This window comes from Oncorhynchus mykiss, chromosome 28 (assembly GCF_013265735.2).
Source record: "Oncorhynchus mykiss isolate Arlee chromosome 28, USDA_OmykA_1.1, whole genome shotgun sequence".
Classification (NCBI taxonomy): domain Eukaryota; kingdom Metazoa; phylum Chordata; class Actinopteri; order Salmoniformes; family Salmonidae; genus Oncorhynchus; species Oncorhynchus mykiss.
In genome coordinates, this window is record NC_048592.1 from 18,002,135 (window position 1) to 18,016,595 (window position 14,461).

General features: G+C 43.9%; 1 protein-coding gene across 4 annotated transcripts in view; it reads right to left on the reverse strand.

Annotated features, from left to right (window-relative positions):
• The window catches only part of LOC110508654 (rho GTPase-activating protein 21), an 87,093-nt gene that overhangs the window by 15,073 nt on the left and 57,559 nt on the right, over positions 1-14,461 (reverse strand). For all 4 annotated transcript variants that reach the window (XM_021589340.2, XM_021589341.2, XM_021589343.2 and 1 more), the window contains 9 exons: positions 10,336-10,485; positions 9,664-9,766; positions 9,498-9,543; positions 8,885-9,010; positions 8,340-8,639; positions 7,083-7,147; positions 6,810-6,940; positions 6,246-6,388; positions 2,772-2,933 (listed from right to left, as the gene is read on the reverse strand). In XM_021589340.2, the coding sequence (XP_021445015.2) occupies positions 2,772-2,933; positions 6,246-6,388; positions 6,810-6,940; positions 7,083-7,147; positions 8,340-8,639; positions 8,885-9,010; positions 9,498-9,543; positions 9,664-9,766; positions 10,336-10,485 (1,226 nt within the window). The remainder of the gene's footprint in view (positions 1-2,771; positions 2,934-6,245; positions 6,389-6,809; positions 6,941-7,082; positions 7,148-8,339; positions 8,640-8,884; positions 9,011-9,497; positions 9,544-9,663; positions 9,767-10,335; positions 10,486-14,461) is intronic.

A 14,461-nucleotide genomic window follows, 5' to 3' on the forward strand; every position in this document is an offset into this window, starting at 1 on the left:
GAACAGTTGCATATCGCGGGGACTATTCGATGTTAGCGCAGTCCGCCACAGGATGTTTTTGTGCTGGTCGAGGGCAGTCAGGTCTGGAGTGAACCAGGGGCTATATCTGTTCTTAGTTCTGCATTTTTTGAACGGAGCATGCTTATCTAAAATGGTGAGGAAGTTACTTTTAAAGAAAGACCAGGCATCCTCAACTGACGGGATGAGGTCAATGTCCTTCCAGGATACATTGAAGGTCGTGCAATGTAACAGCAATATTTAGACTTAGGGTTGCCACCCGTTCGATGACATACGGAACAATTCCGTATTTCACTGAAAGAATAAACGTTTTGTTTTCGAAATAACAATTTCCAGATTTGAACATATTAACAACATATTTGCTCATATTTCTATGTGTTTATTATATTATAATTAAGTCTATAATTGATATTTGATAGAGCAGTCTGACTGAGCGGTTGTAGGCAGCAGCAGGCTCGCAAGCATTCATTCAAACAGCACTTTCCTGCATTTGCCAGCAGCTCTTAGCAATGCTTGAAACACAGCGCTGTTTATGACTTCAAGCCTACTGTATCAACTCCTGAGATTAGGCTGGTAATACAATGCAATAGTGCCTATAAGAACATCCAATAGTCAAAGGTATATGAAACACAAATGGTAGAGAGACATAGCCCTATAATTCCTATAATAACTACAACCTAAAACTTCTTAACTAGGAATATTGAAGACTCATGTAACAAGGAACCACCAGCTTTCATATATCATGTTCTGAGCAAGGAACTTAAGTTTGCTTTTTTTTTTTTACATGGCACATATCGCACTTTTACTTTCTTCTTTAACACCGCATTATTTAAACCAAATTGAACATGTTTCGTTATTTATTTGAGACTAAATGGATTTTTATGTATTATATTAAGTTTAAATAAAGTGTTCATTGTTCATTCAGTATTGTTGTAATTGTCATGATGATGGTGTTTATGTGAGCCATGACCAGCCTTTCATTGCTACAGATGTGAGTCCTACGGGGCAGTAGTCATTTAGACAGGCTACCATGGCGCTCTTGGGCACAGGGACTATGGTGGTTTGCTTGAAACTTAGGTATTACAGACTAGGTCAGAGACAGGATTGAAAATGTCAGTGAAGACACTTTGCCAGCTGGTAAACACATGCTCAGAGTATGCGTCCTGGTAATCCGTCTGGCCCAGCGGTCTTGAATGTTACCCTGCTTAAAAGGCCATACTCTTATCGACTACAGAGAGCGTGGCGATACAGTCGTCCGGAACAGCTGGTGCTCTCACACATGGTTCAGTGTTGTTTGCCTCAAAGCGAGCAAAGAAGGCATTTTGCTAATCTGGTAGGCTCGTGTCACTGGGAAACTCTTGGCTGTGCTTTCCTTTGATATCTGTGATTGTTTGCAAAGCCTGCCACATCTGACGAGCTTCAAGAGCGGTTGTAGTAGGATTCGATCTTAGTCCTGTACTGATACTTTGCCTGTTTTTGAATTATTTTACCTTTATTTAACTAGGCAAGTCAATTAAGAACAAATTTGAGCCTTTAGCTCAGTACGATTGTTGCCTGTAATCCATTGCTTCTGGTTGGGATATTTACTTATAGTCACTATGGGGACAATGTTGTCAATGCACTTATTAATGAAGCTGGTGACAGATGTGAACTCCTCAATGCCATCGGATGAATCCAGTCTGTGCTAGCGAAACAGTCCTGTAGCTTAGCATCCGCTTCATCTGACCACTTCCGCAGTGAGCACGTCACTGGTATTTCCTGTTTGAGTATGTGTTAGTAAGCAGAAATCAGGAAGATAGTGTTATGGTCCGATTTGCCAAATGGAGGGAGAGCTTTGTATGCGTCTGTGTGTGTGGAGTAAAGGTAATTTAAAGTTGTTTTTCCATCTAGTTGTAAAGGTGGTAGAAATGAGGCAAAACTGATTCGAGTTGTCCTGCATTAAAATCACCGGCCACTAGGAGCGCCGCCCCTGGATGAGCATTTTCTTGTTTGCTTTGTGGTGGTAAATAGAGACCCACGAAAAATAGATTCAAACTCAAAGTGTGTTATGTTTAGGGCAAATTCAATACAACACATTACTGAGTTCCACTCTCCATATTTTCAAAGCATAGAGGTGGCTACATCATGTTATGGGTATGCTTGTAATAATTAAAGACCAGGGATTTTTTCAGGATCAAAAATAAAAGGAATGGAGCTAAGCACAAGCATAATCCTAGAGGAAAACCTGGTTTAGTCTGCCTTCCACCAGACACTGGGAGATTAATTCACCTTTCAGCAGGACAATAACTTAAAGCACAAGGCCAAATATACACTTGCGTTATTTACCAAGTGAATGTTCCTGAGTGGCCAATGTACTTTAAAATCTGTGGCAAGAACTGAAAATGGTTGTCTAGCAATGATCAGCAACCAATTTGACAGAGGCTGAATAAATGTGAAAATAAATGGTCACATGTTGCACAATCCAGGTGTGGGAAGCTCTTAAAGACTTACCCAAAGAGTCACAGGTGTAATCACTGCCAAAGGTGCTTCTACAAAGTAGTCACTTAGGGGTATGAATACTTATGTAAATTAAATATCGGTATTTAATTTTCAATACATTTTCTAAAAACATGTTTTCACTGTTTCACATATGGGGTAGTGTGATATAAAAAATTATATCAATTTTGAATTCCCGGCTGTAACAAAATGTGGAATAAGTCCAGGGGTATGAACACTTTCTGAAGACACTGTATGCATGTGTGTCTGTCACTCACGTCTTCTTGGATGTCGATGTCACTCATCAGTCCTTTACTGTCCAGCTCCTCCTGCATGCTGGAGATGGCAGCGTTGTTTCCTGGTACTCTGTAGATCCCAGTGTACTCTAGCCCTCTTTCCTCTACCAGCTTACAGCACACATCCACGATGAGGGGAACAAACTACACAACACAAACAAAGTCTTTAGCATTATACATATTGTATAAACTAAGAAACAGACATCACTTTCATATACACAAAGAAGAACTTATACCGCACACATTAAAGGGAAATTTAACCGCTGCTCGTTCAGTGTATATGTCTGTCCATTAATATGTCATAAAAATCTATAACTTCTTCACTACAAGCAAATACGAGCATTTCTGCATCTCAACGGTAGAAACGGGACATTTACATTTCCTGGTTCAAGCAAACCATAACATCCAGAATTCATCGCGACGTACTACGTTTCAGGACGTAGTACCGCCCCTGTCAAGGTGGATCCAGTTTAACCATTTATTATTCTTTGCGTCGACAACAACTGTAAAGTAGTTAAATGTTGGCTAATCACCGACTAGTGTGTATCCTACAGACTAATCCGGCTGAGGATGACCTTGACGCCAGCTTTAGTAGTACAGATCCTGTAGACCCATTGGATGAAAGCTCAACATCATTGGACTCGGAAGAGGAAAATACCACATGGGGCTGGCAAGAGCCAAAGTGTATAGTCTGAGTCCAAGGTCATGGAGCTCGAACTTCTGACACACCAGCTGCCATTGCCAAACACAGGACAAGGTTCACGAGCTGAAACACATTCAGGACCCTGGAACATTCAGCAAACACAACATCCATATTCAGATAGACAGATGTTGTAGTATAATATAGAATGCCTAGTATTCCTAGACACCGTGCTTCTATACCTGCATTGCTTGCTGTTTGGGGTTTTAGGCTGGGTTTCTGTACAGCACTTTGATATATCAGCTGATGTAAGAAGGGTCATATAAAAAAATATATATTTGATGCAGGGAGCTGGTGTATCATTTCAACTCATTTGTTGGCAAATAAACATATTTCATTAAAATAGTAGATGTAGCAAATAAGTAGACATGGCTTGTATTTAAGACAATGTTTATTTGCTCTGGAGATCAAGCTGAGTTTACACAGTAGTATGCAGGTATAAAAATATTCTACTAACGCCTATAATAAATACTACAGTTCCACTACTTGCAGTAGTGCACTGGGGGTGCAGTGAGGTGTTCATAGTCACTCCCCACTTAGAGCAACCCCCCCCCCCCCAATGGTAGACTACCAAGCTGTATCGTCTGTAAGAGAATGGCAAAAACGCTATTAGACTTTCATGGGCAATCATTGTGTACGGTTTGTATTCCTACTGTAGCAGCATGATGCAGATCATCAACAGTTGGGCCCCTCAGGGGCGTGTCCTAAGTCCCCTCCTGTACTCCCTGTTCACCCACGACTGCGTGGCCAAACGACTCCAACAGCATCATTAAGTTTGCAGACAACAACAGTGGTAGGCCTGATCACAGACAGCGATGAGACAGCCTATAGGGAGGTCGTCAGAGACATGTCAGTGTGGTGTCAGGACAACAACCTCTCCCTCAATGTGAGCAAGACAAAGGAGCTGATTGTGGACTACAGGAAAAGGCGAGCCGAACAGGCCCCCATTAACATTGACGGGGCTGTAGTGGAGCGGGTCGAGAGTTAAGTTCTTTGGTGTCCACATCACCAACAAACTATCATGGTCCAAACATACCAAGACAATCGTGAAGAGGGCATGACAACATCTTTCCCCTCAGGAGACTGAAAAGATTTGGCATGGGTCCCCAAATCCTCAAAAAGTTCTACAGCTGCACCATTGAGAGCATCCTGGCTGGTTGCATCATCGCCTGGTATGGCAACTGCTCGGCATCTGACCGCAAGGTAATACAAAGGGAATTGCGTACGGCCCAGTACATCACTGGGGCCAAGCTTCCTGCCATCCAGGACCTATATACTAGGAGGTGTCAGAGAAAGGCCCAAAAAATTGTCACCCAAGTCGTAGACTGTTTTCTCTGCAACCACATGGCAAGCGGTACCGGAGCGCCAAGTCTAGGACAAAAAGGCTCCTCAACAGCTTCTATGCTCAAGCCATAAGACTGCTGAACAATTAGTCAAATGGCCTCCCGGACTATTTACATTGACACTCACAGAAACGTTAGATAAGCTACCTACAACACACAGGTATATTTACTCAAAGACTAATGAGTCAAAGCCAAAGTCATTCCTTTACTCTTTGTTATCACAACATTTATCCAGATTTGTTCCAAATGAGGTGCACTGAGTTAGTTAACATAGGTGCACTGAGCTACTTAACATTAGCTAGCTAGCTATAACATTAGGCTACAGTACTTTTGGGGTATAGCAAACAAAGCTAGCTAACTCAACATGGATTGTAGTGGTACTAGCAAGCCCCGTTATGGCTGAATCAATCACAAAGTTACACTGTACTGAACAACACTGCCTCATGTAAAAAGAGAGCTCATATTGCTAGCTAGCTACAGAAAGCAAAACCACTTACTCGTTTGGCATTTGCTCTCCTAGTCCAGCTGGACAAGGCTGCCGCCCCCAGTTGATCATGGAGGTTCTGAAGAACATCTCTAGCACCCCTCTATTCATATGTGCGTCAAATCCTTGATGGTCTGTCACACACACGAGCCATGAGGTCTGCAGTGACTCTCTCTAGTAAGAACTGTCTGCGATCTAATTTGTTGCAGCACAGACATTCCTCTGTCGGCATGGCTGGACAGCAACCACTTAGGCACCACCGGTCAGAGTCTGACCGAGGCTTCCCATCGCTGCTTGCTGGTCATGCAATTGTTATTGTTGGTGCCTCAACTCCTATTCACTGTATTCTGGATCAAATGAATAGGGCTGTGTGACCCTATGTAAAATAACATCAAAAACGGTTTTGCCGTCCAGCACTTGTTGGAAAGACAAAATCATCAGAAGCAGAACACAATTGGACAAGGAAGTAGGACTCCCGTCAGGCTGTAGTCTTTACAAAGACGGGGAAAATGAGTCAACCTAGATATCCTGCTATGTTGAGGCAGATAAGAACATTGTTGAGACAAGTCCAATGGCTCTATTGAACAAGGACAACCATTTCTACTTGCAGCTAGCATGACTGTGCAAATCAGAGAAACAAAGGCCACAATAACTGCTACAAAATAAGACTCCGTTCATTTTTAGATCGGAAAGCAGGCCTCTTGGCGCAAAAAAAAAAAAAAGAGAAGTGCACTATGGTGCATAATTATGTCTGAAACACCCCTTATGTAGGGAGACTGGAAAAACAACCCAAATAGTGTCTAGAGGAAGTTTCTCTTAAAGATCACACTACTCAACCATCAAAGGGCAACAAAACACATAATTCATTCAACATCATCATTTCCATGTTTCTCTCACATGTAAACACACACTCCCTCGCTCTCCCTTACCCTGTTGGTCTGTGCAGGTGGGCAGTCATCGAGGCGCACCCCAAAGGTTACCCCAGCAGTGCTCTTCTTCTCAAAGGGTTTCCTCATGATGCCGGGGATGCCCCTCCTCCAGGCAGCCTTATCCCGTGGAGGACTGGATTCATCTGACAGAACACACACAAAGCAGCCATCTGAGTGATAATCCAGCTGCTTGTGCAGACAGTCAAAAGATAAACATTTTCAATAACATACTGTATTTCCACGTATAATCCTACCCTATTTATTGTCTCCTGTTCTTGTGTGATGTGCAACTTTCCTGTGTAGTATAGCTAGAAACTTCATCATGCCCTGCTTTTCAGCTGTGTTTATAGGACACAACATGTCTACCTGTGGTGAATGTAATCCCTTGCTTTAAAGCCGAGATCCATAAAAGATGAAACAGGTCACTGGTCACCTCAGGCACATGACTTATTGTTTTACTTTTGTTTACTAAATGAAGCTGAGCAGCACGGTGTCTGGGGGGGGGAAGGGGGGGGTATGCGTTCATTGTTTCCAGTAACTTCTTTCTTGTAATAATGACCTTACCTCTCTCTCCTGTTTTGGGTGAGTGGGGGCTCTGGCCCTTGCCATCTCCCTTCACCCCCAGGAGGGTGTGTCTGATACTGAGGGACTGCCGGGAGGTTTTGGGGGAGGGCTCAGTCTTGCTGCTGGGGGCACTGGATCAAACACAAAAAAGGTCATATTATCATACATTCAATTATACAATATGTGAATTTGAGGACTTGTGCATAAGTGGGTGTAAAATGATGTTGCATTGTGGGTCATATAAAGATGGTGTGTGTGTGTGTTGCTGCATACCTCATCATGGTGTTGTACTCTCTGATCTTTCTGCTGATCAGGTCCTGGCTGGTTATACCAGCATTCTGAAACATATAAGTGGACAACAAACAATCCGTTTTCACATAACTGGAACACAAGCTAAGGACAAACAGAATTAACGATTTTGGAAATGAAAAATCATGGATGTTAATTAACCCAAACTTTTTTCAATGGCTGAGCAGTAACCTCACATAACCTTTGGACTACCAGCACATTCAGATTTCTCAAGTATATGTTGTCTTATAAAAAAAAAAAAAAAAATATATATATATATATATATATATATAAATATATATATATATATATATATATATATATATATATATATATATATATATATATATATATATATATATATATATATATATATATATATATATATATATTTTTTTTTAAATAGTTCTAAGTGAATAGGATTTAGTAGTTAACCACACTGAATCCTGTTTGAGCTATTTAGGAAGTCATGGGTTCTCCCCATTAATGAAAGACTCTGTGGGAGACTGAAACCACAGACAAAGACCGAAGGCTAACAGAGGGAGCAAACAGCTGAACAAGCAAGCACACTGTTAGCTCATTTCACAGCCAACAGACAAGTTAACATTAAGCCAAGAAAAAAAACACATTCTTGTTAGGGTCCAGCAGGAGATGTTTGTGTTTTTTGTATCCTAGTGATCCTACATACAGTAAGCATGAGAAATCAAACGTTAAAATGGTTTGATATTATAAATAGGCTCTAGTAGAGATTCTAAAACAGGACACCAAACGCAACCGAGACAAATTTCATTGCCATAAACCCAAGGAGAAGAATGTTTAACAAAAGGGAGTCTCTCAGCCCAAAAGCTATTGCTTCCACTAGTGACCAAGGACAGTGAGAATGACTAGTGTAAATGAAATAGAAGATGTGTAGCCTGAGCCCCGATGCAGGCGAGGCTATTCACAAGTGATGGCTGTAAAATAGCACACTGGCATTTGACACATCTGCCTTGCAGTTAAGGTAGGACCTGACAAAAATGTGGGTAGTAAAATTCTAGCTACTGTATGCAAGTCCCTTTGGATAAAAACATGGGCTTAGCAAAGAATAATCAAATGTGGGATAGACCTATTAGTATAAAAATCAAATCACCGTTTATTAGTTGTGTACAGTTTTGCAGATGATATCGCAGGCGCAGCGAAATGCTTATAATCATATGATGAGCTTAGTAACACAGTACTGCAGTGTTGCCAGGCAGAACCCACCTCATCATCCAGATTACTATTCTCCTGGATGACTCGGATCCATGACAGCATGTCATCCCTGCCCTCAGCCTGGAACAGATACTCGCAGTCTGACGTGGTCAGACGCAGCACGTTCTTCCGTTTCGTGTCGCTGTAGGAGATGTCAATCAGGCAGGCCTTGACACTGATTGGCTGTGGGTCGTCGTCGGAGTGGGAGTGGGAGGAAGCGTGGGAGACGCCGTCCTTCTTGTCCTTGTAAAGCGTGAGGCCGTGGCCTCGCAGCACGGCATACATCTGCTTCCACGACCTCGAACCCCCACGCTAGAGAAAGAAAGAAAAGAAACGGAGGGAGAGAGAGAGCAAAATGTTGAGTTAAGGACCTGCATGAAGATGTAAAGAGTTAGCACAGTGTGGGCGGGTGTGCGTGATAACCTTTTCACACGATTGTGGATATTTTTGTTTCACATTGTCCTTTCCAGCAACTATGGTGGATGCATAACCAGACCAGCGAAGTAGAGCTCCATGTGATTTTGCAGTTGGACAAGGGTAGAAGTGTGAAAATATACCTTGCTCTTCTCAGTGTTGATCTGCCTGAAGTTGAGCCAGCCTTCTTTAGAAGAGTCACTAAATACATCTGAAGAGGAGTCCCTTCTGGAACCGGAGTCATCAGATGACTTGTGTCCATCCAGAGCCTACACACACAATCAGCAGGAAGAGAGCCTGTGGTCTTAAAGAAAATAGCTCAAATCCCCAGGGAGTCCTTTTCTACTGGTATTTGGGGAGCATCAAAGCCTGTCTGACTAGTGTAACAAAATCACACAGACAGGTGAGTTCATTATGGCTGAAGAAATCAAGATGATTCAGGCAAAGCCAGGAAACCATACAACACATCCTGTCAATGTGATTAGGAAACCTTTCAAAAGAACGGGGAAAGTACAGACTGTTTTCAAACCAGTTGCATAAAAGTAGCAGCATGTCCCACCGTTAAGCACTCTGATTAGGGATAGATATTACCGGCTTTTTGCCCACATATGTTGGGTTGCCATTATACTGGCTGTATAAACACAGCCAACATGGCTTAGTTAAACCTTTATATAACTGCTATAACCCATTTAAAGTTGTTATAAAGATAACCAACATGTTGTGGTTAATAAACCCTGTATGGAGCGGTTTCCTCACCTTCCTCAGGCCTCTCAGACTGGGCATGTGTTTACTGTTTGACCGGCTAGAGACAGAGGAGACAAATAACTGATATTAGGAGGATGAACCAAAAACATTGGCGAACAGTATCAAGTAGAAAATGAGACCAAATTCCACATCTCCAAATTTAAAAAAAGGGACTCACCCTCTGCCTTCCTCTCTGTAGTTATCTAGACCCTCGTCGCAGGATTTGGACCGCTCTTGTTTGGTCTCGGCATCAGAATCCAGAATAGCATTTCTGAGAGACTCTTGAGACCAGGACAAACACAACGACAGTGTTTTTTAGAGCGTGTAGACAGAGTAATGTGGCATAGCAGAGAGTTATTGGTGAGGGTCAGTGATGGTGTTCTCTGAGGTAGCTTTAGGGCTGAATATCACAGGGCAGAATTGTGTTAATATCAAATGCAGAGCCAATTATACTCTGAAGTGATTTAGCACTGATGGAGGAGACATCCTAGCTGCTTTCAAGCCTGTATAAAGAACTGGGTCAATGTCATGCTTCCTCAGAAAACTCCAGCACCGAGTTCTGTCACATCTATTATGTGGCACATCTATTATGTGGCAGAAACATCAAGACAGTAACAACGCAATGGATGCGGCTGAAATGGCACTGTAGTATTCCCTATATAGCGCACTACTTTCGACCAGGGCCTATGGGGATTGGGGATCTGGTCAACAGTAGTGCACTGCATACGTAGTGTTTCAGATGCCACCAATGACTAAAACAACAACGGCATTGACAACACAGCAACTGACAGTACTGTATTTGCACCTTAACCATGACAATCAGGAGCCCCGCCCCCAGAGTGCCTCTTACCTTGGTCATGTGACAGCTGTCGGCGCATGAGAGGGTACGGGGAGGAGCTTGGGCTAGGGGGGGCTGTAGTTATGGCTGGAGCGACAGATATCACAGCGGAAGCAGGAATGGACGTGGCCTCATGGTCAACACTAGGGCTAGCCGGCTCATCTGCAACAACACAAGCTTAGGTATTACATGATGGATAAATATATGTTATGAAGCACTTCATTAGTCATCATGTTCCTCCATCTCACCATGATCTTCCTCATCATCACAATGGATAAAATGTACCTAAACTTCTGATTATGGTGCAACAAATTGGTTTAAAACAATAATTCAGCTTCCTGAGATACTCCAGTTACGTATCATCAACAAGTAGACCACTGCAGCATTATGAAGAGTCCCAAAGACACTTATGGCACTAGAACAACACGGCTCCTAGGAATGAGGACGTCTCTCTCCCCCTCCCTTTCTGACATGGCCTGTTTTTTAAAAGAAAAGTGTGAAAGTTGTTAACTGCTGAGTAGAGCAGCATCTCCAACGCCGCCCAACCCTGGCCCGCCGAGCCCAAAACAGCTCAGAGTGCAAAGCTGCTCTCTGCCTGCAGCCGTGGGGCTTGTGGAGCTAAATTTAAAAGCCACTGCCCTAGTTCCTTCCAACATCCCAGGCTGCGCCCATCTCTCATCTCAACCAGGGCCAAGGAGAAGGAGCGTGAAGGAACACCGCCAATGTAGCCCCATAGGCATCCATCACCAATATAAGCCTATCCCATAGGCATCCATCAACAATATAAGCCTATCCCATAGGCATCCATCACCAATATAAGCCTATCCCATAGGCATCCATCACCAATATAAGCCTATCCCATAGGCATCCATCACCAATATAAGCCTATCCCATAGGCATCCATCACCAATATAAGCCTATCCCATAGGCATCCATCACCAATATAAGCCTATCCCATAGGCATCCATCACCAATATAAGCCTATCCCATAGGCATCCATCACCAATATAAGCCTATCCCATAGGCATCCATCACCAATATAAGCCTATCCCATAGGCATCCATCACCAATATAAGCCTATCCCATAGGCATCCATCACCAATATAAGCCTATCCCATAGGCATCCATCACCAATATAAGCCTATCCCATAGGCATCCATCACCAATATAAGCCTATCCCATAGGCATCCATCACCAATATAGGCCTATCCCATAGGCATCCATCACCAATATAGGCCTATCCCATAGGCATCCATCACCAATATAGGCCTATCCCAAAGGCATCCATCATCAATATAGGCCTATCCCATAGGCATCCATCACCAATATAGGCCTATCCCATAGGCATCCATCACCAATATAGGCCTATCCCATAGGCATCCATCACCAATATAAGTCTATCCCATAGGCATCCATCACAATATAGGCCTATCCCATAGGCATCCATCACCAATATAAGCCTATCCCATAGGCATCCATCACCAATATAAGCCTATCCCATAGGCATCCATCACCAATATAGGCCTATCCCATAGGCATCCATCACCAATATAGGCCTATCCCATAGGCATCCATCACCAATATAGGCCTATCCCATAGGCATCCATCACCAATATAGGCCTATTCCATAGGCATCCATCACCAATATAGGCCTATCCCATAGGCAGATTCACCCTCGATGTGGACACAAACACACCATCAAATCTTTAGATCTAATATTCACCCAATACAGCTATACAACATGGGCCAAATGTACAACAACCCCATTGATGCCGTCTACTTCAAAGAGCTGCCGTCATACAAGCTACAAAAAGATACCACCAACCACCCAACTTTTTGAGACGCAAAATAACTGCATACAAGAAACTGGACTTCTTATAGGTTACACACCACCCCTTCCCCCGTCTGAAGAACTCAACACACCGTCTGGTTCCTCTAGCGTCAAGTAGCGGCGCTCACACTCCTGGCAAGCCCTGCACCAGCCCCCTTTGTCCAGCCAAGCCCAGGGCCCCAGCCCCATGGCCAGCCTGTCCACCAGCAGCATGCTTCCCAGGGAGGGATTACCAGTCCTGGGGAATGACCCTCACCACACCTAGCCTGGCCATAATTGAACTGGCACAGGACCGGAGCTCCTCACTCGGATACAAACAACATTCCAGCTTCTCTGTTAGTGCTGGACCCAACCCACGAGTCCTGAAGTTCCTTGCGAAGTTCAAAAGGTGAAACTTTACAAGATAAATCCTCAACGAGGTATCGTATTTTAAAACTCTCAAAACAATTAAATGGAACTTAAATTCATGTTTCTAAAATATTCAAACCCAAAAACTAAAATCCAGCAGGCGATGGATGATCTTATTCCAGTAACACCAGTCATTTTTTAGATTCCAATAAAACCCAGACATTGACACTTATCAGCGGTTAGATCCAAGAGGGTAAGGAAAGAATGTGACCTGGACCAGAGCTAAAGAAAGCTAAAGACGACTAGTGACCAACCGGCTCTGCCACTCTCTGCCACTACCGGGTGGGCCATGGGAATGGAATCTGACCTCACATGACAAGAGCGGAGAGCCCCTACCGTACAGACAGTGGCCTGCCTGCCTGACCTTTCAAACGGGTCATTGATGGGAGCCTGAGGGGCTGGTCAGGCCTGGTCAATCAGACCTCTGTTCTCTGGATCACATCATGGGCACCAGGCCCAGAGTGGTGGTGCTGTGGCTGCCCCAACACCCTCCCTCCTAACTGTAACTGCCTGCTTTGTCTGCACCTGGCTTGGCCCTGCTGCCTGATTCACTACCAGCAGTGGTGGTATGGATGGACCATGACAGGCAGACATGTAACTGCTACATGCTACATGACACAGAAATACATTTCTAACTGGTTAAATAAAGACCATCATCATCATCACGGGAGATCATGTAAGTAAGGCAGTCTGGTAACAAGATGTCGGTGCGCGTCTATTGCCGATTCCAGCTCGACTTTGCTTTATGACTATTTTTGTGTTAATTATTACTTTGTTAGCTCAGAATGTTCGTGCAATAATTTCCTACGAACGACAAACACTCGGATAATCAATCGGAAGCTACACACACTCAGTTTATCAGGTCTGGAATAGTACATGGGCTCCTGTTGCTCCTGGCCGAGATGACCTAATGCAACACCAGCAAAGAAGAAAGGGGGACTCAAAGCTAGGCTGAAAAGACAGGCTACACGGCCTCCTCTTCCTAGTATGGAAAATAAACTTTGTGAACTCAGAGCATGGCTTTAATCGCAGAGGGTCATCAGGAAATGCTGCGTCTTGTTTTTCCTCAAATGTAGTTAACGGACAACACACTCTACAATTCAACCAAAAGGCTTTTCCATATTCCGAAAGGGTCGAACGGCGGCTTCTGGTAAGATTTGGGGGGAGCGGAATCTTTCCTCAAACAATTTCTGGTGTACAGTAGTTGAAAACATTGCGAGCTCCTGTTCACCTGACCAGGAGGTGCTAAAATGACAAACCCACTATATGCCAAGGGAATTCATGTGTGTTATCATCACAGCTGTGTACATACACTGCCACAAGCAAACAACGGCGGCACTTAGCGAACTTTACAAGATCATTAGCCAGCAGTCACGGGTGACTTTAAGCAAGCCCATCTAAAACATATAATTTTTTTAAATGTACACTCCAGGGCCAACCAGGTAGGATATAACCCCACCAACTTTGCCAAAGCACAGCCCCTACACCACTAGAGGGATATCTTTAACCACCAACTTACTATCCTGAGACAAGGCAGAGTTTTGCCCACGAAGAGCACGAACACAGGGAGTTTTGCCCCCACGGCACGAACACGGGGGGCAACCCGGACAGGAAGATCACGTCAGTGACTCCAACCCACTCAAGTGACGCACCCCTTCTAGGGACGGCATGGAAGAAGACCAGTAAGCCAGTGACTCAGCCCCTGTAATAGGGTTTGAGGCGGAGAATCCCAGTGGAGAGAGGGGAACCGGCCAGGTAGAGACGGACAAGGGCGGTTCGTTGCTCCAGTGCCATTCCGTTTACCTTCACACTCCTAGGCCAGACTACACTCAATCATAGGACCTACTGAAGAGATGAGTCTTCAATAAAGACTTAAAGGTCGAGACCGAGTCTGCATCT